This window comes from Eptesicus fuscus, chromosome 12 (genome assembly GCF_027574615.1).
Source record: "Eptesicus fuscus isolate TK198812 chromosome 12, DD_ASM_mEF_20220401, whole genome shotgun sequence".
NCBI classification, from domain to species: Eukaryota; Metazoa; Chordata; class Mammalia; order Chiroptera; family Vespertilionidae; genus Eptesicus; species Eptesicus fuscus.
This window is the reverse complement of record NC_072484.1, coordinates 93,293,424-93,317,961: the sequence shown is the minus strand read 5'-3', so window position 1 is coordinate 93,317,961 and position 24,538 is coordinate 93,293,424. Positions and strand designations below refer to the sequence as shown.

General features: G+C 57.0%; 1 protein-coding gene across 1 annotated transcript; it reads right to left on the bottom strand.

Annotated features, from left to right (window-relative positions):
- Positions 1-648: 648 nt before the first annotated feature.
- On the bottom strand, positions 649-19,929 carry ANKRD29 (ankyrin repeat domain 29). The gene is given in 10 exon segments (XM_054724116.1): positions 649-1,589; positions 3,563-3,661; positions 4,146-4,241; positions 5,816-5,914; positions 10,258-10,356; positions 12,087-12,185; positions 15,592-15,690; positions 17,476-17,574; positions 19,781-19,905; positions 19,908-19,929. Coding segments are annotated over 10 exon segments (942 nt in total). The 3' UTR covers positions 649-1,484.
- Between the last annotated feature and the right edge of the window lie 4,609 nt (positions 19,930-24,538).

The following is a 24,538-nucleotide window of genomic DNA, read 5'->3' as shown; positions in this document are numbered from 1 at the left end:
CAGCTACTAGAATATTAATATACGGGGGTTCAGCAATCCAGACGAAGCTTTCTCAGTTTTCATCCTGACGTGAGACTGCAGGCGTGTTGCATAGCTGGTCAGGCTGTGGGTTGCTCATTACTGGCTTTGCTTGTGGTAATGATCAGAATAAGCTAATATCTGTTGGTTATGTTATTGATCATAACAAACTTCAAGAGAATATCTTCTAATTTCAAAATTATACTCCATTGTTTACTGACTTAACGAAAATGCTTTTAGTAGCACTGCAAGTTGGTTAAAAAAAAAACCTCCTGGGGTTACATTTCCCTCCGTGTTAACGTGTATTTACACAGAACACTGGCTGGACACAGAGCAGAACAGGAACCAGAGAACGGAAGATGTGTTTCTAAGCCGCAGAAACACCCGTGCTCGTCACGGTAGGTCACAGCGAGACGGGTAGCTTGTGTCTGTGCGAGGAGGCACCGACCGCGGCGTGTAGACACCACTGATTAGAAAGTGCACCGAATATAAGTGTTGACACCTGTCTCAGAGGAATAACTCAGTAAAACCCAGGTCTCCTTCTTGGAGCCCATTAGCTCAAGGACATGCATAGAGGAACACTTACTACCTACTAAGAACAGTCTTTCATTATTCTAGACCTGCTATAGCAATAGCGACGCATTGTACTTGCATGAATCCCATCTTATCCACGGACCAAGCAGTGCGAAGTGGGAGCTCCAGATTCCAAGCCTGTTAATGGCACAGGAAACAGTCCCAATAGCACAACCTACGTAAAAGCTCAAAGAAACAGTCCTCCGTCCTGTGGTTTGTAATTTTCTGAATTTCCAAATTTGCCGCTTGCATCCTGCCCTTCCTACAATACGGACTCCGGGTAAAAATGGCTTTTACGTGTTAGGAATAAGACGAGGATCAACTCACACGTGAACACTTTGTCTTTTGCGTCCAACAGCCCACCTCTGACTTCTTAATAATGCAAGTTCACACGACAGGTCTCTGAGACCATGGCTGTGACCCTGGGGTAGGAGAAACATTTTACACTGGGATGACATACATGCATGCATGTAAAATGTCACGGAGCTACATATTTTAGCACACCTTACATGTAACACAAAAGCTAAAGGGCACGAGTTCATTGAAGGCGGGACCTGTGGTCTCTTAAAGGCTTTCCGTCTTTCTGACTTCTTACTTACAGCTCTTCGAAGGTTTAACAATTAGGGTTGAACCGAGAGGCCCGAGTGAGTCCAGTTTAAAATGAGCTTCTGCAGAGCCCACGACCCTGCCGGGCCCCGCGGGAGTGGGCTGCAGGCCGCGTGAGCAGCCGTGTGATGAGGGAGCCCTGAGCTGTGGTTCAGGCACCAGGCACAGCTCTTCTTGGTCGGGAACCTGGGTGGGCAGCCAGGGCCTTGTCTGCGTAGAAGAGGCTCCAGCTGCTCGCTCTACTTGAGAGCAGCGTCTGGTGCACAGGGGGTGCCGGGTTCCCCCTTTCAGTCAAATATGCAGCTAAGGTAGCTCTTCCTGCGCCCTCCTTTGCCTCCGAGGAGACTCAATATGCGCTCGTTTTGGGTTAGTTCTGCTGGAAGTTGATTGGCCTGGAAGAAGATAAGACGGGCGTTAGTGATTCCCACTGTGGGGTGGTTTCAGGGACTCCAAAGAGGGGGCTCAGACCCAAACCCGCTTCTTTCCTGGTGAAAAGCCCACTGGACTCTGCTTGGGGTCCAGTCCTTCAGGGCCTCTCTGGGATGTACAGATGTCCCGGGTTAGGATTGTTTCTTTATTAGGGTTACTTTTCTACCCAGCCGTGCCTCTCACTAGACTGCCCTCCTGGATGCCAGGGCCCATGCCTTTTGGTCGTGTATTCTCATTTCCAGCGCAACGCCCCGTGTGCTTAGTATGTGCTCCATAAACACTGGTATGTGCCCTTGGAGGGCCCGCATGAACCTCCATCAGGAGCAGCCCACTCATAGATTCACGGCTCTCGGGAGCACCCCCAGCCAGTGCTGTGCTCACTGGAATCCCCCGCAACCGCCTTCGCTGAGATCCCAGGAGGCACAGCCGGAATTGCATTTTCAGTTTCTATATGAAGGTCCTAACGCGCCCCCCATCCCCACCTTCGTTCAGCCCTGGATGGCTGAGTCACGAGGCGCTACTCCCTTTAGGACGTCCCCGTCCAAGGTCTAAAGATAAGACAGCGGCTTTATCACTCCCCCAGGCCAACCAATGGAACTAATCTCTGCATCTCGGGAAGAGGTAAGCAGAGATAAGCTGTCACCCAGCGGGTCAGTGGTAGGAACGAGGAAACGGTTCCACGGGTTGAGTGGAGTGGAGGAGACCCTGGGCCAGTGGTTCCGTTGTACTTCCTCCTAGTTCCTTTTCAAAGCGCCCTGACGGACTCCTGGCTTGTGTTCCTTATTAATGAAGTCAGACCCAGTAGCAGATGCTGATGGAAATTCAAACGGTAGGAAAGTATGAAATAAAAACAGCTTTTCACCATCCCCCTCCCTCCTTCAAAAGGGAGCAGTTTAGCCCTGGCTGGTGTGGCTCCGTTGGCTGAGCATCGTCCTGGGCACCAAAAGGTGGCTGGTTCGGTTCCCAGGCAGGGCGCCTACCTGGGTGGCGGGTTCCATCTTGTCAGGGCACATACAGAAGGCAACCATTGATGTTTCTCTCTCTAAAAATAAATTTAAAAATCTTTGGACAAAAAAACAAAGTTAGCAGTGTAGTGTGCTTTCTCAAGACCTGTCCCAGGTTCCTGCCCCCACCCCGCCCCGCCCACTGGACAGCTTATGCAGATGTTGAATACGAGGAAATACAATGACAATCGTGTTTTCCTATGGCTACCGTCCATCTTCCACCTCCAGATGTGGCCTAACTGTAAACTAGAGAGTTTGAGTTGTAAAAACCACGGTTGGTTCTGAAACAGGGAGGTGAAGTCCCGTTCACAACATAAAAGGGACAAGAGTGCTGGCAATCCTTGGCATATGGCCATCCAGCCTCCGGGGGTGGCGATAACGACCAGACTCTGGCATTTTTAGGGCACTTCATGGGTGACAGGACACTCATAACCCGCCCCCTCCCACTGCCGGCCCCCTCTCACCCACTGCCTCTCCACCCCTGGACTGCACCCTCGTTAGCTGAAACCCACTGATGATACAGGTTTTAGCGTAATTCTCTGGGTCCAGCCTGGCTGGTGTGGCTCATGGTTGAGCATTGACCTATGAACCAGGAGGTCCCAGTTCGATTCCCAGTCAAGGGCACATGCCCGGGTTATGGGCTCGATCCCCAGTGCAGGAGGCAGCCAATCGATGATTCTTTCTCATCATTGATGTTTCTATCTCTCCCTCCCCCTTCCTCTCGGACAACAATAGAAAATATATATTTAGTGTAATTCTCTGGGTCCAAAGGTACTGCTCACCCACACCCCAATGACCACCTTGCCTGCCGTTACCAGGCAGAAGCACGAAGAGAGTGACAGGAGCCAGAGAGGTGTTACCTTGGTGACGGCAGACACTGCCTTACCGCACAGGAGCCTGATGGGGGTGAGAGACGCTAAGGCAGGCCGTACCTTGTTTCTCAGGGCCGGGTCTGCCCCTGCCTCCAGGAGCAGCGCGACGGTTTTGATGTTCCCGCTGAGCACTGCCGCGTGGAGCGCCGACGTCCCGTTCTACGAGGAAAGACCGCGCGTCAGGAGTGACTCAGCCAGCAGCGCTCGGCCGGCCGGGCTGCCGTCCTGACCCGGCCGAGCGACGAGACGGCACGCGGGACCCTCCCTCTCCCTCACGCCCCCTCTTCAGAGGCACAGCAGCCTCTGACACAGCGTGTCCCCAGGTGCACGGCCGTAGGTCAGAGTAAGTGCTACCAATGCTCTTTTCTTTAAAAAAATATATTTTTACTGATTTCAGAGAGGAAGGGAGACGGGGAGAGAGAGAGAAACATCCATGATGAGAGAGAATCATGGATCAGCTGCCTCCTGCACGCCCCACACCGGGGATGGAGCCCACAACCCGGGCCTGTGCCCTGACCGGGAATCGAACCCTGACCTCCTGGTTCCTAGGTCGACACTCAGCCCCTGAGCCACGCTGTCCGGGCCAAGAACAGACTCCTTCGTTCCCAACCCCTTTCTTTCACAGGCTGGCAACATTTCCTACCTTCAGAATGCCCAGGGTGGGGGAGAACTTCAGCAGCTCCTCGATGACGGCGTGGTAGCCCTTGTTGGCCGCCTTCAGCAGTGCCGTGGTGCCGTCCTTCCGAGACAGGAAGACAGAAGCGGGTCATCCACCGAGCGCTGGGTGGGCGCGGGAATATGCACAGACCTGCCGTGCCCTGAACCCTGGCGCCTCCTGGAGCACGGACAGCAGCTGGGTGTGCTTAAAGGGACACCGGACAGAACCGGTGACTTCTTACAGCACCGCAGGGCCCTGCAGGTGGGACTTCACCTTCCAGCCGCTAGGAACCCTGGGTAAGGGACAACGGACTGAAGAGGCACCTCTGTAGCTCGTCGCCCAGCAGAACTGTTTGCAGTGACTTAACTCCTGAGCGGCACCGGCTGTTCTGAAGGGTTAGAGGTGCTTTGTGTTTTGTCTTTCTTGCCTGGAGCCTTGCGCTCCTCTGCCCCAGGTACCTGTCTGCCTGTGGTGGGGGTGGGGTGGGGGGGTGGGGGGGAGGGTAGATTGAAATCTGTTAAAAAGAACGCAAAGACAAGTTGAAAAATTAACCTCCCGCTCCCGTCATCACTTATTGGCCTGGGAAGAGATATTCCACGTTCTTTTCCTCCTGCCTTAGCGTGTCGGTGGCGGCACGGGAGGGCTTCGCTCACAGCCTCCTCCCGTGGAAAGGAACCGGCCGCCCACCAGGGCCCAAGGCTTAGCTGGAGTCGGGGAGAAAGGACGGGAGGAAAGAGGGTTTTTCCTTTCTGGCTTCAGAGTTGGTGGGGAGAGAAACAGTGGGAGAGGGGAAATGAAGGGGCCAGGAGTGCCCCTCCGATTCCTCTCTTTGGGGTCTGGCTGCGAAAGGGGGTCCCCGAAGCAGGAGCCATGCCAAGGGCAAGGAGGCCAGACCCTGTAACAAGGGAAAAAAGTGAACAGCAAGCCGCCCTCGGTTCCTACGGGGCGAGGCCTGCTGGGGAGCCAGGGCACACGGGGGCTCTGTGGCTGGGAGCTGAGCGAGGGGGTCAGCCTGGAGCCCTGAGGGACCCCAAACCACAGGCACCCAGCCGGGCCAGCTGCACTTCGGCAAGTGCCAGCCGGAGGCGCCGTGTCCCCTGGACAAGCAGCCGCCAGGGACATACCCCCAAGGAGCCGGGGCCCAGGCTCCTGCCCCACCCCCCCCGCCGTCCGTCCAGAAGTCTGCGCAGGGCGGGGAGCATCACGGAGGAATTACACGGCTTCTTGTTTTGTTTGTTTTCTTTAGAGAGCCGAGCAGCCTAAGTTTCAACAGATTCATCCTATTAGTTTCCCCTAAAGAGCAGGTGGAGGTGGGGAAACCCAGCTGGGTGCAGACCCAATACAGCCGCGCCGTCTCCACGTCTAGGCTGCCATGGTTGGGGCCTCGGTGCGTGCATCTCCCTGGTCTCCCCCACTCCCCCCCCCGCTGTGCATGCATCACCGCCCCCCCCACCCCCGGGCCCCCCAGTGCGTGCATTCCCCCTGGTCCCCCCCCCAGCCCCCCGTGCATGCATCACCGCCCCCCCACCCCCGGGCCCCCCAGTGCGTGCATTCCCCCTGGTCCCTTGCATCACTGCTCCCCCTACCCCCGGGCTCCCCCGCGCCGCCGTGCATTTCCCCGGGGCCCACGCAGCGCAGCTATCACTCAGACTCACGTCCCGGGCGGCGTCCCGCTCGGCTCCCCGCAGCAGCATCACCCTCACCACCTCGCTGTGGCCCATCTGCGATGCGATCCACAGGGGTGCCGTCCCGTCCTGCAGGAGAGGACCACACGGCGTCCACACGGCAGCCACACGGTAGCCATGTGGCTTCCACACGGCATCCACACAGCAGCCACACAGCATCCACACGGCCTTCACACGACAGCCACATGGTGTCTACACAGCATCCACACAGCAGTCATGTGGCCTCCACACGGCAGCCACACGACGTCCGCATGGCAGCCACACGACGTCCACACAGCCTTCACACGGCAGGCACACGATGTCCACACGGCAGCCACATGCATCATGTTTTCACCCACAGGGCCGGCAGGTGGTGGAACCAGTGGCGTCTCAGGCACCAGCGCGGATGCTCAGGGACCAGCAGGCTGGCCGAGCAGCAGAGGGAGGAGACACCCCCCTCAACGCCAGGGGACCAGCTGACCCCCGAGAACGAGGTCGCTTTGGAGAGAAGGGCAAGAGGAGGACCCAGAACTGCCTACCCCGAGGCAGTTAAGATAACGTGGCCCAAAGAGGCTGCTGTCAGATAAGACTGAGTTACTCCTCTGTGGGGAGCGGGCTGAGAGCAAGGTGATTCAGCGACAGGACACACGGGTCATTTCCTGCTGGAGGATGGGACTCCACTCCGCTCTGCTCCTCGCAGCAGGCACAGGATTGCCGCCCACTGCTGTCCGGCAAACGGACGGGGACAGCGGCGTTGGAGCGGGTGGAGGATGAGGGTACGTCAGAGCCCAGAGGACCCGAGGGCGCTGGGTACGAGGACCCGGCACCTCTGTGCCTTGCAGAGACGTGGGGGAAGAGGGGCTGAGACGGTGGAAGGATCTGGAACACCTCGCCCTGCTCCATCCTCCAATCTGAACACTGTGCACCATCAGCAATGCACACACACCCTCCATTGGTACTTTCAGTTTACCAAGCACGTCTCCACCCATTATTTAATTGGACCTCCCAATTCAGGAGCATCATCCACTCACTCCTTCAACCACCGGCAGTTATTACGCATCTTCCGAGTCTCCGGCAGCCGGAGCTAAAAATAAGACATGACTGCCCCTCGGAAGGTCCTGTGAACCAGGAGCTCACGGTTGGATTCTGGTGGGGGCACACGCCTGGGTTGTGGGCTCGATGCCCAGAAGGGGGCGGCAGGAGGCAGCCGTGGTTCTCTCCCATCACTGACGTTCCTCCCTCTCCCTTCCGCTCTGAAGTCAATAAAACGTTAAAAATAAGACGTGATCCCTGCTCTGGAAGGAGCGAAGCCAGTGGAGAGGCGATGGACTCTGAGCCTGACTCCGGGCTCCAATAAATAAAGCCCAGGAACCAGGAGAGGCCTCTCACTGTGCGGGGTTACGGGTCAGCTTCCTGTTGGGGCGTTGGTGTCTGAGCTGGGTCTTGAAGGGGGACTAGGGTTTTGCCAGGGGGGTGAAGGGACAAGGGAACCCATGTAGACGGAACATTTCCAGTCCCAGTGACCTGGGCAGGAGTGGCTGGCTCAGGCAGGTGGGCAATCCAGTTGGCATGGCCCAAAGGGCGTGGGTGTGGCCTGAGGGGTGGGCAGGGCTGAGGGGCGTGGGTGGGGCCCTGGAGGAGTGGGCGGGGCCCTGGAGGAGTGGGCGGGGCCCTGGGGGAGTGGGTGGGACTGGGAGGCGGAGCCGGTGTCCGGTGCCCTTCTCCCTCCTCATCCGCTGGGGCTCATTGTTCTTTGCGGATGTCGCCACCAGGGGGCAGCCAAGGAAAGGCTGTCAGGCCGTGGATGCTTTCCAAGGGCTTTTTAGTAAAATGCTATTAATTGACACTAAGGCTTACAGAAGAGAGGTGCTGAGAGGTGCCCTGTTGGGAATAACTGGGAACATCATACAGTAACGCTAACAGCTGTCGCCTCATCGCAACGGCCATGGGGGTGGAAGGCCACCCTTCCTGGCTGAGGCCTCGGTGTCCGCCTACGAAACTGAGCCTTACAGACATTCTGGTGGGAAGACAGGACGGGGCCAGTCTGACCCGGCCAGACGACCTTTTGTTATAAGCTCACGGCCGGTAGAAACAGGTACAGTGGTTACCTGTGGGGCACAGAGGGCATACCGGGGTTAGTGTCCCATAAAAAGGAAAGATTCTGTCCCCGAAAGCAATCCTGTGCTATAAACACCCGGTTCTTTTCAGAGTGGGACTCACAAATCCAATCACATCGGATACAGTCCTTGAAAGGGCAGGTCGCTTGCCCCTTGACCTCAGCCCTCCCCTCTTAAACGAGGTCGTCCACTGGACCAGTCACCTCCCTTCTGGGGTGCCCTGGCTGCCACAGCCACGTGGGGTCCCTCATAACTCTCGGGTTCCCGTGTCATCAGCACAGGACACAATCCATGCAACACATGAAGTATAACCTTACACCAACTTGGCTTTTTGCAAACAGTGCCTTAGGCGTATGAATAATATCATTTACTTTACAAATAGATTTGTCAAAACACCAGAAATTATTTTAGGAGGAGGTTCAAAGGGAGACTTGGCCATCTCTCACTTCTAAATTCACAGAGGCGCCCTCAGTGGTGACCTCCACATCACACCTATGCAATCTGAAAACAACCTGCCCTTTTTATTTCGTAAAATTAGGCCTCTCATTCGGAATCAACCAACAATCTCAAAATAAGAAGGACCGACAAGAAAATATTAAACTCCGATCCCCAAATGTCAATTCTGGCAGGAACGGAAGTGCAACTTTTTCTAAAAGTGTCCTTTCCCAGACATATTCCCGAGGCCATCGAAGCTAAGAATATCTTTAAGATTCTGAAAATACAATCTCACATTTATAGCAGTGTCTGGCTCTTGTTAAGTTCTCAAGAAATACTGACTGCACATTGACTACAACAGTCACAAAAAACCGGGCAGCTTGTGTCCTGGCCGGTGTGGCTGAGTTGGTTGGAGCATCATCCCATATACCAAAAGGTGGTGGGTTCAATTCCCAGTTAAGGAACGTACCCAGGTTGTGGGTTCCATCCCCAGTCGGGGCATGTGCAAGAGGCAACCAACTGATATTTCTCTGTCACATGGATGTTTCCCTCCTCCCGCCCCTAAAACCAATTTAAAAAAAATGAAAAATTAAAATAAAAAGATGGGGGCACTTGAGGAGATCATCAGGATCGTCCCACCCAGCCTCCTACATTTCAGACGAGGGACGAGCGGTCGGAGAGGCTGGCTCACTCGTGCAAACCACACAGCCAGTTACTGCGGAGCTGGGTCTAGAACTCGGGATTCCTGACCTCAGACCCACTTTTCCCCTTTCTTTTCTCAGGCTCCGTGTGCACCTGGACTTCTCAGGACTGAAGAAGCCGGGGGTCAAGACCATGGACCAACCTGCAGGCTCCCAAGCTCTTGGCCACGGGCACCCACAGGCTTTGTCGAAGCAGGTCTCACCGCGGGGGGAAGCACGGCGTGCCGCCGACTGGAAAGAAGCCAGCTTGACTTTCCCCTAAAACTACCTTAAAGTCACGTCACCGTACCCGGAAGTGTTTTGTTAAAAACAGATTCATTAGTGAGGGAGCAGTTCCCTAGACCAGTAGTCAGCAAACTCATGAGTCAACAGAGCCAAATACCAACAGGACGACGATTGAAATCTCTTTTGAGAGCCACATTTTTTAAACGTAAACTGCTTCTAACGCCACTTCTTCAACATAGACTCGCCCAGGCCGTGGTATTTTGTGGAAGAGCCACACTCAAGGGGCCAAAGAGCCGCATGTGGCTCAAGAGCTGCAGTTTGCCGACCGCGGCCCTAGCAGAGCAGCTGATTGCAATGCCTCCCATTTGGATGGTCTCACCACGCTTAGAGGGAGGCCTGCATTACCTGGCAGTTCTATTCCCTTACGTATCAGGTAGTTGATTTACCAGCTGTTGGCGAGTGAAGTCTCAAGAGCGTTGCAATTGTGAGAGATGGAGGTGCGGGACCTGCCGGGACTGCACTGGGCCCCTCTGTGGTCGGCGAAGGCAGTGAGGGCGGGGCAGAGAGAAGGCAGCACCTCGGGGAGGGCCTGGGCAGGGGCCAGCCACCTGACACTCCTCTGTCCACCCGCGTCCAGGCAGCCCGCGCTCAGGACCTCGGAGCCGCCGCGTCGAGGCAGCCCGCGCTCAGGGCCTCGGAGCCGCCGCCGTTAACTTGAACAGGAGGCGGCAGACTGTGTGCCTGACCTCAGACACCCCCACCCACGTTCTGAACACCGTCCGTGTGATGTCGGCCTGGTTCCGGGTGGGCCCAGAGCAAAGAGCGGGAGGAACCCTGATCACAGTCGAGCGGTGCCACGGAAGCCTGGGTGGGAAGGTGCCCAGAGGTGAGGGGCCTCTCAGGGACACCTGCCGAGAGCTGCCCCCCGCCCCTGCCCCGGGCGCCCCGACATTACCTGCCTCGGCTGGTTGACTCTCGCTCCGGACGACAGCAGCAGCCGAGTGACATCCAAGTAGCCGCCCTGGGCAGCCAGGAAGAGGGCAGTGGCTCCATCCTGCGGGCAGCAAGGGGAAGGGTCAGAGGGCACCGTCCACGCTTACTGGGAGAGAAACCACCTTTGAAACACATGCACTTAACACGGTTTCCACTCCCACGCCCCGTTGTTCACATGCACAGTTAGCGCGTTATTCTTTGGAGAATGGTCCTGAGAGGTCACACTGAGTCAGACGGAAAGGCAAAGTTCAAAACAGAGTTTCCGGGGGAGTGATGACGTCTACGACGTCCCGACTGCACACGGTCCCGATGCTGGAGCCGACACCGCGAGCCTGGCAGCAGCCAGGTCTCCCCGACACGCAGCCCCCCCCCTTTTCTCGTCTGCACAGACCTCACTGGCTGCTCTCTGCGTTGGTGGCGTGATCTGAGACCACCCACTTTTTACTTTATTTATTTTAAAATATATTTTTATTGATTTCAGAGAGGTAGGGAGCGGGAGATAGAAACATCAATGATGACAGAATCATTGGTCGGCTGCCTCCTACACGCCCCCTACTGGGGATCGAGCCCACAACCCGGGCAGGAGCCCCAACTAGGAATCACACTGTGACCTCCTGGCTCATAGGGCACTCAACCACCGGGCCACGCCGGCCGGGCCAGCTTCATACCTTTATCCCGAGTGGAAAACCCGCACACATCCTGGTGGAAAACACCTGGCTCGCCCAGCTCGTCACCCCCGCCCGCCAGGGGCACCCGCCACAGGTTAAAACACGGAGCACCCTTCCCTCCCGCAAGTCCAGCCACGCGGCGGTGCCAGAGTTAACCGTGCCAACGCTGGGAGGGTGTCCCAATGGAAAAGCTCACACCTACACGCTCATTACACGTGTGTGAGAGCACACGGTGCCCCGGGCATGAGGGCCAGGTGTCTAGCGGGGGAGGGCCGAAAATGTGGTCCTAGATCCTTCCACTCCTCACGGCCATCCTCAGCCACCTCCTCTCCCCATGGTTTACTTTTTCCTACAAAACTGAAGTCACATTTGCCACAAACCCTATGGGATCACATGACCATCAATAGAGTGCTTGGGAGACGTGCGAACCGCCGATTCGCCACAAGTAGACCAGCACGGCAGTGGCTGCCTTTCAAAGGGTCAGGTCTCCATCCACCAGCCTCACCTCTTTCCCAAATAACCTGATTTCTTTTAAAAAATATATATATTATTGACTGCAGAGAGGGAGGGAGAGGGAGAAAGAGAGAGAAGCATCGATGATGACAGAATCATTAATCGGCTGCCTCCTGCACGCCCAATACTGGGGATCGAGCCCAAAATCCGGGCATGTGTCCGGACCAGGGATCAAACCATGACCTCCTGGTTCATAGGTCAACGCTCAACTACTGAGCCACACCAGCAGGGCCAAATAACCTGAATACTCCTTTTTTTGTGCTTTTCTTCACAAATAAGCCCACAACAGAATGTATTTTGGTTTTTGACAAGTCCACAGGCTGGGCTTGTCATGTTACCAATGAGTATGTATCACATGATTTTTGAAGATCCTAACTGCACAGGTACATGAGATCCTTCACGTGTGAGAGGTTTAAAAGGGAAAAACAAGGGGGTGAATACGATTACGTGGTTTCTGTGCAGAAAAAGGTCATCGGGTAAACGATGTGTTTTGTTCCTTCTGTCTCGGACAAAAGTCCCATTGCTCATGAACCTGTCCTTGGAGCTGCCCCTCGAGGGGTGAGCGAGGGCCCGTGTGACGAGGGGTGAGCGAGGTCCCGGGAACACTCACGTAGAGCTGGTCGTGGACGTTGGCACCGTGCTTCAGGAGGGTGTCCACCACCTGCCGGTGCCCGTACTGGCTGGCGGCCAACAGGGCAGTGCCCCCGTCCTGCGGGCACGCAAAGCACACGCTTTAGAAACGGCACGGGCACAGAGCGCACCCAACGCTGCTCCTCGTTCGGCGAGAACTTTGGAGAACTTTCCATAGATGACACCCAACTCACCTTTCCTCTCTGGCCCCTTCCCGTTCTCTTCTTTATTTTATTTTTGGTTAATCCTCCCCCAAGGGTATTTTCCCATTGCTTTTTAGAGAGCAGGGAAGGGAGGGGGAGAGACAGAGAGAAACATCGATGTGAGAGAGACACATCGATTGGTTGCCCCCTACACACACCCCGACCAGGGCTGGGGAACCTGCCATCGAGGTACGTGTCCTGGACGGGAATCGAACTCTGGACCCCTTCAGTCCACAGGCCGACGCGCTATCCACTGAGCCACACCGGCCAGGGCCCCTTCCCGTTCTCCCATTGGCCGTGACAGGGCTCATCTGAAGCACGTGCTCGTGCTGGACTCTCGGGAGACCTGCCTGAGGTCGATGAGGGCTGTCTGGCCGAGTTCTTGGGATTAATCTGGAAACGCCCAGGCCTCCTGGACTCACCGACGTGACTGCTCTGTCAGCCACATGAATGCCCGGTCACTACGTCGTACACCGAGACTATTACCACATCGTATGCCCACTGGGATCAGAAACAAAAACAACAGGAATTCCCAGGTCCAAGGACGAACATCGACCGCCCCTCCACAAGGGAGCAGAGACCAGGACGCGGCAGCCGGCAGCTCTGTCCTGACACAGGAGTCCCCTGGGCATCTGGCCAGAGACCCTCTTGACAGACGTTGCTTCTTCCCGTGGCTCCGCCGGCCTCTGAGGCTCGGGAGCGCGTACAGGGCAGCCCTCTGGGGCCGCTGCCTCCGCGGGATGAGCCCTGCACCCTTCAAGGATGGAGACGCACAGCGGTTCCGTGGGCCTCCTGTCCAGCTCGTGTTTGCCTGGAACGCAGGCCCATCTGTCCAGGTCTCTGAAAACACGGGCCCTCGGACTCCACAGAGCCCTGCAGAGTGGGTGCAGGCTGATGTGGATGGAGAGGGACATCCCCGCGTTCCACCCACTCTTCCTTCATTTCTGCAGCTAAATGAGAATTGGCTTTTATGCCAACCACACCGCACTCCGGACTCACCGCGTCTGCGGTCAGCGAAGCCCTGGCTTAATGGGTGTTCTCAGGTGCTGAGGCGAATCCTTCCCTCTCCCGTCTAGGGCTGGTGTCTGCTTGGCTCTGTGAAGTGCTATGCGGGCATTTGAGCGAATTATAAATAATGCAACAGCCTGCCTTCTGGTTCTAAAATGCAGATCACAAACATGAGCGTGTGGTTTCTAATTTGGGCAGAGGGTTTTTTCCCAAATGCCCACCCTTTGGGGCCCATCCTCGGGTTCAGCAGGTCAAGGGTGAGGCCCAGAAATTGGCCTTTTGTCCAGTCGTGTCAGGTGACTGTGGTGAGCAGGTGGTGGGTGGGCCTCCCGTGGAGAAGCTGCTGCAGGAGCTGGGTGTCCAGGCAGGGGAGGGCCCGGGGGACGCCTGTGGCTGCGTGAGGCTCCAGCCAGGGCCGGGCTGGCGGGGGTGGGGAGGGAGGGAGCTGAGTTCTGAAGGGTGAGGAACGGAGGGGAGAGACTGGAAGGCCATCGTGGGGGGGGGGGGTGTGGGAGGGCTGGGTGAGCATCAAAAAACTGCTTAACAGCAGCCCTGAGCACCCACGTTTCCCAGCTTTGTTCTGTCCATTTTCCCAGCTCTTTGCCGAAGGAATTTAGAGATCAGATGAGATACGGTGGCTGACATGGAAGAGCTCATACCATTTATTTTTAAAAAGCACATTTTGGGGCAAAAGGATTTAATAACGATGAGAACAACTGTTGACACAGTCAGTTTCATGACAGGATCCTATTAAGACTCAGAGCCCCCTGACATCTCTCCTCCCCATGGGGAGCTCCTGGACACCCCAGCTGACCTAGTGGAGACCCAGGGAATGCCCTCCGGGGCCCAGGTTCCCCGAGTCCTGGGGCAACACAAACCGGCCCCTGCACAAGGCTTTACGCCAGCACTAACTTGCCAACCAGGAAGACCGAGGCAGCCATGTGGCCACACAGGACCCTTCTGACATAGTTCAACGAGTCGAGGTTTAGGCTTGTAAAACGTAGCTTTCTGTGTTTAGTTGTATTACTTTTACAATCCTACATAATAAAAGGCTAATATGCAAATCGACCAAACGGCACAACGACCGGTCACTATGACATGCACTGACCACCAGGGGGCAGATGCTCAACGCAGGAGCTGTCCCCTGGCGGTCAGTGCGCTCCCACAGGGGGAGCGCCGCTCAGCCAGAAGCCGGGCTCACGGCTGGCAAGCACAGCGGCGGTGGTGGGAGCCTCTCCTGCCTCCGTGGCAGCGCTGAGGATGTCTGACTGCCAGCTTAGGCCCACTCCCTGCCAGGAGCAGTCCCAGACTGCAAGAGGGTGCAGGCCAGGCTGAGGGACCTCCTCAAGTGCACAAATTTCGTGCATCGAGCCTCTAGTGAAAACCAAAATAATTCATATAAAAATATGAGCACACGTGTATTCTGTACGTCCTTCCCAGCATGTTTGGAGGCCTGGACGCAGTCCCACAACAGGTTTCAGAAAAGACAGAAACCTGCTAGCCAGCTCTTTATGGAGTCATCATTTTAATAGTGAAAAGAAACTCCCTTGATAGTGAAATATTAGATCCAATGAATTAAGAAAACCTAAAAGTTTCCAACTGGGGCAAATTTTCAGGAATTTCTTGTTATGACACGACCAGAAATACGCTGACAATTACAAGAAAGTCCTGGCAGTTCAATTCTCCTACTGCAGTGTGATCACTCACACGCGCATTCTGCGCTCAGCTTGCTTATCCGCGTGCCCACGATGAACAGTAAGTGGATCCGCGTGCCCACGACGGACAGGAAGTGGCTTCTGCTGCCCGGCTACATGACCAGCAATCATCTTCTATGACATATCAGCTCAGCGCGGGCGTCGCAGAAGCCAACCCCCTGCTGGAGCCACTGGGATGGCTCCCTACTTCAGCCTCTCCCATCACAGCCTGGGGTTAACCTCGAGGCAGAAACAAACGCGTGGAAACGGGGAAGGTTGAAGCCGCTGCCGCTGCGCCCATCCTGGTACCACGAGCTCGTGTCCCGGAGCAGAAGCTACAGCGCAGCAGCGTCTAACTCCTCACCACGCCCCCGACTGTGAGCCCGGAGGAAACATCTCGTGTTTTCACCTGAATCCCTAGGGCGGCCCCGAGCGATCACGAGGAACCGCGTGAAACCACCCCCCAGGCTCCACCGTCTCGTAAGAAGGCAGCACAACCTCGTACGACCGGTGAAGAGGCACGAATGCTCGCGACGGCGCAAGCGCTTCAATAAGGATGACGTCACGGAGGTTGACTTACTTTGGTCCGAAATTCAGTGGATGCTCCGAATTCGAAGAGAAACCGCACGACGTCATTGTGGCCTTGCTGGGCGGCGAAGAACAGGGCGGTGGTGCCTGACTGGAGAGAGAGGCTGGTTTTAAAGGACGTTCGTTCCCTTACCCCTGGCCCCGCAGCTCGGCTGGTCAGAGCTTCGCCCCCGTGAGCCAGGTTTGCGGGTTCCATCCCAGCCAGGGTGCCGACAGGAAGCAACGGATAAATGCCTAAGAGGAACAACAAGCCAACACTCCTCTCTCTCTCTCTCTCTCTCTCTCTCTGCCCCACACCCCCCCCCCCATAAATAAAAATTTAAAAGAAGACATTTGGTTACATTACATTTAGGTTATACATTTGCAAACAAAACAAAACTACATCCTTGAGTATAGAACTCGTCTAGGAAGGCGCCATGTCTGCCCTGATTGTATTCTTCGATCGGAGGAGGAGAGAAACGAAAGGAAAACTTCACTCCTGGCTCAGTGGATGGGGGTGGACGTGGTCCTTCGCCCGGGAGCCTGTGTATTATCTGGAAAGGACGTGGTCAATGAAGGATTCTGAGAGGAGGTGCTTTCCCCTGGGCCCTGAATCGGATGAGCGTCTCTGTCGGAGCGAGGCAGAGCGATAGTTACCTCAGAGAAGAGGCGCAGGCAGCGTGACCCCAGAGAAGAGACGAGGGTGATGGGGCCGCAAGTCAAAGCACGCCAGCAGCCGCCGGGAGCCGGGAGCGGCAAAGGACGCCCTCGAGCCCGCAGGGGGAGTGTGGCCTGGGAACACCCTGACGGCTCTGTCCTCCAGAACCTCGAGAGGAAGCAGCTCTGTCGCTTTAAGCCCCCAGCTTGTGGCCATTTGTTACCGCAGCCGTGGGGGACGGATGTGCTGGAGCAGCATTTGGGGAACACCGGCCTTCGTTCACACGGGATCATGGGTAGTGGTCTGGTTACACAATGTCTCGCCCCAGAGCAGAAAGCTATCCGTGCGAGAGAGGATGCAAGTAATTCACGCCGACGGGCAAAAGGCATTTCCCCAATCGGACACGTCAACAAGAAACAGGCCGACTCCAGTTTTAAACTCATCCAGGGTGTTTTGAGACACTTTTTAGCATCCTTTCTTCACAGGTATTTCTATAAGCCTACTCAATGATTGGGACCCAAATCATGGTGTAATCTGAGCAAAATGACCGTCCCTCTGATGTGGGTATCTTTCATTTAAAGATACTCTTGCCCGGCCCATGTGGCTCCGTGGTGAGCGCTGACCTATGAACCAGGAGGTCACAGTTCATTTCCCGGTCAGGGCACATGCCTGGGTTGCTGGCTCGCTCCCCAGTGGGGGGCGTGCAGGAGGCAGCCGATTGATGATTCTCTCTCATCATTGATGTTCCAATCTCTCTCTCCCTTCCTTTTTGAAATCAATTACACAATTAAAAAAATAATAATTTAAAAACCAATAAGAACACCTAAAAAAAGAATGACTCAGGTGATAGAAGGTGGGAGTTTCCACAGTGGGCAGCGGAGAAGGCCCAGGAGCTGACACTGGCCGGACGTCCGCTGAACACATCCTCAGGCACGCGTTGCAGTCAGACATCGGACCTCTAACCACATCCCTTAGACACGCAAACGCTCCGTCCCCGCACCAGTCAGTCCTCCCTCTTCCCGTGGGATGAGACGCTGGAGCTCACACCATTCTCATCGAGATCATTCTGTTTTTAGGAGGACGGTGTCACCAACCTGTTCTTAGAGGCTCACACGCTGGACTCTCTCAGCCACCCCCAGCAAACCGTGTTGCCAAAGGATTTCGCTGACTGGCTGTGTGCCGACCACTGAGCCACACTGGCCGGGCGTCGTTCTTATTCAAGTGCAAACCCTGACCTACCTCTCTCTGGAGGTTGATGTCCGCGCCCTGGAGGACGAGCTCCCGCACGCAGTCTATGTGGCCCGCGTAGGAGGCGACCATGAGGAGCGAGGTGCCGCCCTGGAGGGAGGAGAGACAGGGAGCGTGAGCCCCGGGCCGTCGCGTGTCCGAGGGTCCCGGTGAGGAGGCCCGGGAGCCAGCCCCACCAGGGCTCCTCGGAGCGCGTCCCGCCGCGCTGGCCTGGCTCTGAGTCACCTCACGCGGCAGACTCGGCGGGGAAAGCAACGTGGCAACTGGGAGGCTGGTTTTCAGTTTAAAAACTGGCTCCTGCCATTTCCGTCAGAAATGCAGTCCCCAGTGGGCGGGGTCCCTGCATCTGAAAGCAGCAGCGATGCGGGGCCTCATGTTGGGTCCGTGATAAAGACTCCTCAGCCCCAACACTGCTGTTCATGCAAAAACGGCTAACGGTGCCGGCTGGTTTTCTGGGCTCAGAGTCTGTCTTCACAGGGTGGGTCAGGGTGGAGGGGATGGGCACTGTGATGAGGTGAGAGCCTCTAGACCGGTGGTTCTCCACCTTCCTAACGCCGCGGCCCTTCAATACAGCTCCTCATGTTGTGGTGACCCCCAGCCATAACATTATTTTCGTTGCTACTTCATAACTGTAATGTTGCTACTGTTATGAATCGTAATGTAAATATCTGTGTTTTACCCACAGGTTGAGAACCGCGAGCAGGGTCGCCTAAGACCATCGGAAAACACAGATATTTACATTACGGTTCATTAACAGTAGCAAAATTACAGTTATGAGGTAGCAACGAAAATAAGTTTATGGCTGGGGGTCACCACACCATGAGGAGCTGTATTGAAGGGCCGCGGCGTTAGGAAGGTGGAGAATCACTGCTTTAGGAGGAGGAGTCAGGAGCCCCGGGTCCAAGCCGGCCTTTGTCCTGAACCCACGTGTCAGGGGCAGGTGCCTGCGTTGCGGGCTTTCACCTCATCTTTGCCATGCGTGGGCCGGGCATCAGGTCTCTCCGGCTTCTGGGTTCAGGCCTGGAGGTGCATCTGATACAGACCCTCCCATCAATGAGACTTCTGCAATTGAATTCAGTGTTTTTTTCCAAGGGCTTGAATAGTGGCCTGAACCACCACCTCGGGCCTGGCCAGGAACAGAGGGTCCATTCCAACTGGGACAAAGGAAGGAAGTTTCACAAAACCATCTGCAAGGCTGTGCCCGGGGGTGGGGGAGTGGGGGGGGGGCCTGAAGGCACGAGGCCAAGGGGGGCTCCCAGGCTGCTGCTGCCGGACAGAGCAGTGAGGGGGGAGCCCTGGGCTCCCCAACATCCCTGTCCTTCCCCCCTCGGACGCCTGCCAACGCTCCCATCGGCCAAACCCAACGGGAAGCCAGAGGGAAGCGGTCCCCGGGGGCCGGCACACAGCTCGGGCTGGGCACCCGGGAGGCTGTGTGGGCGGAGCTGCAGGTGCAAACCCCAGATCCCCTGCACGGAGGCCCCCGAGGGGGACGGAGCCCACGGCCTCTCCCTGGTGCTGGGCTGACCTCCATGCCCAAACGTGTGCCACAAAAGCTGGAAACGGCACGTCCTGTTTTCAGGAAAACAGTAAGGCTCCTCTGAAAAACATCTTTATTTAAACCCTAAAATCAAAACATCTCTGCTCTCTGGACCCCCCCCCCCCCCCCCCCCCCCCCCCCCCCCCCTGTGTCTCTCTCTCTCATTTAGGTCCTACTTGTCCCAGATGTGAAGTCCCTCTGGGGCGGGAGGGGCGGCCTGGCCAGCGGCAGTGTCTATTCTTAGTTCCTTTAATTGCCAATTAGCGTTGTTGGGTTGTTGGCGTTTGCAAAGGTAATGAGAGAATGAGGGGGGAGGGGGGAGCTCCATTCTCCTCTCTCTCTCTCGCTCTCTCTCTCTCTCTCTCTCTCTCTCTCTCTCTCTCGTCCTCCTAGGAAAAACCTGTCTCTCGCCTTCCCTGGGAGCAGCTGGTTTGAATTCTGACTGCAGGCCGGTCGCTGCCTGGATCGGCCGATTCTGACTCCGGGAAGTGCTCCCCACAGTGGCCTCCTGTTCTAAGCCGGGTTGTTGCCCAGTGCGGGGTGTGCAGGAGGCAGCTGATCCATGATTCTCTCTCATCACGGATGGTTCTACGTCCCCCCGCCCCCCGCCCCATCCCCTGGGCTTTTGGACACGGGTAAAGCGAGCACACGCTTGAGAGAGTAGCCAAGCCCTGGGAGGGAAACGTGTTTGAGGTGCTCTCCTGCCCGCGGGGACCTGGCGTGCCCTGGGCACGCGTGCACCGAGCGGGGCCTGCGTACACTGTCCCTGCAGTCCACGTCCACGCGGCCGCTGTTCAGCAGCAGCCGGAGCAGAGCCAGGTTTCCCCTCCTCGCGGCCCAGAACGCGGCGTTGGCGAGCGGCGTCTCCTTCTGCAGAATCAAATGAAACAGGATCGCAAAGTCAACATCGGCACCGTGACCACGTGGACAGCACACACCCTTCTCAGACGTGCCCTAGCCTGCGCTCTAATAAACTGGGTTACGGAATACACTGCTTTATTTTTTAAAATATGCTTCTACTAGAGGCCTGGCGCACGAAATTCGTGCACATTAAAAGGGGATTAATTAGAGGAAATAATTTAATATTGTTATTTGCCCTTTCTCTATAACAGAAGTGTCAGAGATGAAAGAAAATTAGTAAAATGTATATGAAAACCTTCCTCCTGTCAGAGTCTGGGGCACGCCATGGGACCCAGAGTCAAGTCCCTGTCCACCCACATGCCCCTCAAAATCGTGTGAGACCCAGACCCAGCGCCCCCCCCCCCCCCTCATTGGGCTAGATCCAGACCCGGTCAGTCCCACCCTTGTCAAGCCCTGCCAGGCAGGGGGCATAGCCTCAGGTCCCCTGGCCCGGCGCCAGGATGGGGGGTATGGCCTGAGGTCCCCCAGCCCAGACCTGGGGGCGTGCCTTGAGGCCCCCTGTCAAGCCCAGCCAGGCAGGGGGGCACAGCCTCAGGTTCCCTGGCCCAGTGCTGGGGCAGGGGGCACAGCCTGAAGTCCCCTGTCAAGCCCCACCTGGTGGGGGGCGGGGCCTGAGGTTCCCCGGCCTGGCGCTGGGGTGGGGGGAGCAGCCTGAGGTCCCCTAGCCCAGCACCAGGACGGGAAGTGCACCTTGAGGTCCCCCGTCAAGCCCCACCGGGTGGGGGGCGTGGCCTCAGGTCCCCTGGCCTGGCACTGGTGCAGGGGGTGCGGCCTGAGGTCCCCCAGCCTGAGGCCAGGGCGGGGGGTGTGGCCTGAGGTCCCCCGTCAAGCCCCACGGGGGTGGGGAAGGGCGTAGCCTCAGGTCCCTGCTGATTGCTTGTTAAGGCTCCTTATGGGAACTTGGCCTCAGCTGTGGGTGCAGCCATCTTTGTGACGGAGTGACGGTCAATTAGCATATCCCTCTTTATTAGATAGGATTGATTTCCGAGAGGAAGGGAGAGAGAGAGAAGCATCAATGATGAGAGAGAATCATTGATTGGCTGCCTCTTGCACGCCCCACACTGGGGATCAAGCCTGCAACCCAGCATGTGCCCTGACTGGGAATCGAACCCTGACCTCCTGGTTCATAGGTTGACACTCAACCACTGGGTCATGCTGGCCGGGCTGGAACGCACTGTTTTATAGCCGATGTGGGCCAGGGCGGTTGACGAGGCGTGAGTTGTTGACAACACAGCACTATTAATACCCCATTTCCCACCCAGGCGCTCGCCTTCCTGCCGGAGTCTTTGTTCGAGTTTCCTTTTTGCTTGAAGTGAGTTCTGCCCCCTCCTGCACGGCCCACGTTCTTTAAAGGCGATCTCCTCCCGGAAACGTCCCCAAACCTCTCTTCCCCTCTCAGCAGAGAAACCACGCCCAGCCTGCCGGAGGTTCCGGTTGAGACCCAGGAGCTCCGGGCAGAAAACGCCGCTACGTGTCCTCGTGGGTCCTTCATGCTGGGTTGTTTTAAGTTGCAAAGTTGCCAGGCCGGCGTGGCTCAGTGGTGAGCGTCGACCTATGAACCAGGAGGTCACGGTTTGATTCCTGTTCAGGGCACATGCCGGGTTACAAGCTTGATCCCCAGCGGGGGGTGTGCAGGAGGCAGCTGATCCACGATTCTCTCTCTCATTAATGTTTCTATCTCTCTCACCCTCTTCCTTCCTCTCTGAAATCAATAACAATATATTAAAAATAAATAAAAAATAAAGTTGCCAAGTGAACGTTGGAACTGGACCTCTGGGAGAAAGAGAGCTGGAGGACAGTCTCCCGAGCGGGAGGGCGGAGCTGGCCGCGGTACAGCCGCCTCCTCTAAACCAGGGACGTGGGATTGGAGAGAACGGTGTGTGCGTGAGGGTGGGGGGCAACGGGGGGAGGGCAGGCTGGGACTGACCACCACGGGCCTCAAGCCCAGCCCTGCACTAGGCACGGCGTGGCCTGATGGGGTGTGTGAGGACCTCATTCCAGAACCTTCCGCACACATGGCCTGCCCTGTAGTCTAAGCTACGGTTTAAACGGTGCCGGTCACCTGTGGGGCCCACACATCAGAAATGCCTACAAAGGCTCATTTCCTTCCTTCGCTCCCGTCCCCCACCCCCCAATATATTTTTATTGATTTCAGAGAGGAAGGGAGAGAGAGAGATAGAAACATCCATGATGAGAGAGAATCATGGATCAGCTGCCTCCTGCACACCCCGCACTGGGCATTGAGCCCACAACCCAGGCACGTGCTCTGACCGAGAAATGAACTGTGACCTCCTGTTCATAGGTCGATGCTCAGCCACTGAGCCACGCCGGCCGGACGTCTCTCCCGTTTTCTTTCTTTCTTTTTTTTAAAATATATTTTATTGATTTTTTACAGAGAGGAAGAGAGAGGGATAGAGAATTAGAAACATCGATGAGAGAGAAACATCCATCAGCTGCCTCCTGCACACCCCCCACTGGGGATGTGGCCACAACCAAGGCACATGCCCTTGACCGGAATCGAACCTGGGACCCTTCAGTCCGCAGGCCGACGCTCCATCCACTGAGCCACACTGGCTTCGGCTCCCGTTTTCTTTACAAAGTTAGAATCAACAGGCAACGTAAACTGAGGTACCGGTAGGAGTACGGGAACTAAATAAGAATTTTGCTGATCTCGGAAACCTGTCTAGTCTTCACGCTGTTTACCGAAGAGATGATTCTGGTGGCCTTCCATCACCCACCTGGCCCACAGGCCTCGGATGCGACGGCTTTTAAGCGGATGGAGAAGGCACTCGGTACACCTAAGGCACCTCCGCGAGGTTAGAGAGAAGCCACAGCAATGCAGCCACGCCGTGGGGCCGGCTAAGGAAAGCACAGCGACAGCGGGGGGTGTGAGGACCTCATTCCAGAACCTTCCGCACACACTGCTGAGTGCTCTCTGCATTCTCGGAGGAGAGCAGGGCAGAGCGGGGAGCGATAAGCGGATTGCAAACATACTCTGAATAGCTCCCTGGCTCCGCGAGGAGGAAAAAAACTCACCTCAAATTCCAGGTGAACCATTTCCTTCCCCTGAAGGTGCACTTTTTACCGTCCCAGGCGTCTGCGGCGAACGCCAGGGTGGTGTCCACACCCAGGGCCGTGGCTCCTGCCCCAGGCGGGCTCCCCCGTTAGAGCGGTTATGAACCGGGTGAAGCGAGAGCAAGACCGGTTTGCGTGGACCGTAAGTCACCAATCAATGCCCTTTAATCACAGGATCGATCGCCTGAGGCCACCGAGCCCGGAGGGTGAGTAGGAAGAGCATCGAGGACGCCCTGCGAGCGGCTCTGCTGGCTTGTCCTGGAACACGCGACCAGAGGCATACACTGCAGGGCCTTGTCAGTGGCTCTGCTGCCTCACACGAACCCTAGAGCCGCTCAGCGCCCTCAGCAAACCAGTCTCCCACGTCCTGAGCCGCGGTCCCTCTCCCGCCCCGGCCTCACCTGGGCTCCCACGAGGCTCCAGGAAGCCAGCAGCTGCACGAAAGAGAAGCGTGAACAGCTCCCTTTCCCCACGGGCTCCATGTCCTGGGAGGCGGGGGCCGGACAGAGCTGAGACCGAGTTCTGACCAGCTGCTCCCCGCTCTGTGCCCTGGGAGGTTACCCCGCTTCTCTCGGCCCAGGACCGTGGGATAAGATGGCAGCACCTCCCTCCTTGCGGTCGGAGGGCGGGATGAGGTAACACACACAAACGTGCTCCCTCCTCCCTCTCCCTCCCTCTCTGAAATCAGTAAGAATATATTTTAAAACAATAAATTAAGGAAAATACTTGTCCCGGCTGATTTGCCGGTCACTAGCAGTGCTAGGGACATGGGCACTGCCAGGGGCTGGGACCAGCGGGGCAGCCACCTGATTTCGGCTCACAGACGGCTTCCCGGCCCGGGGGACAGGAGCCACGCCGGGAGGTGTCCGTTACGGGGGCCGGAGCAGGAGAGAAGGGTCAGTTCCACCGGAGGAAGCGGCAGGACGGCTCGAAGAGGCGTTCTTGGGACGAGTGCTGAAGGTGAGCAGGGTCCCCGCAGACAGGACAGGGGGTGAGGGAAGATGTGGCCCCCCAGGATCCGGGCCCTCTCTCCACCTGGCAGGGCTGGAATGGATGTGTGAGGAGACAGGGCAGGCGCGCAGGGCAGGGGGCGGGCCGCGTCCTGAGGGTCGGCTGGGCCCGGCTGAGGGAGTCTGCACTCCATCCTGGGGGGCAGGGGCAGCGAGGCGGGGCGTGGAGGTGGGCGAGACCGTCGCTTTGACGGTCCGGGGCAGCCCCAGGAGAAGGCCCAGGACGGGAGGAAGGCGGCCTGGGCCCTGCTGCCTGCTCCCGGCTCTCAGGAGCCGATGAGGTCGGCGTCTACGAGGCAAGGAGCTGCTGCACGGCCAGGGCATGGCGACGGCCGAGCTGAGACACCTCAGTGGGAGGCAGGAGACCGACCGGCGGTCAGGAGCTACACTGACGCGGTCGGTCTGGGACGGTGGGGGCGGAGGGAGGGGCAGCCGGTGCTGACCCCTCAGACAGGACACACGAATCACCTGGTGACCTCCGCCCTCCAGGCCGCTGCCCGCACACCGATGG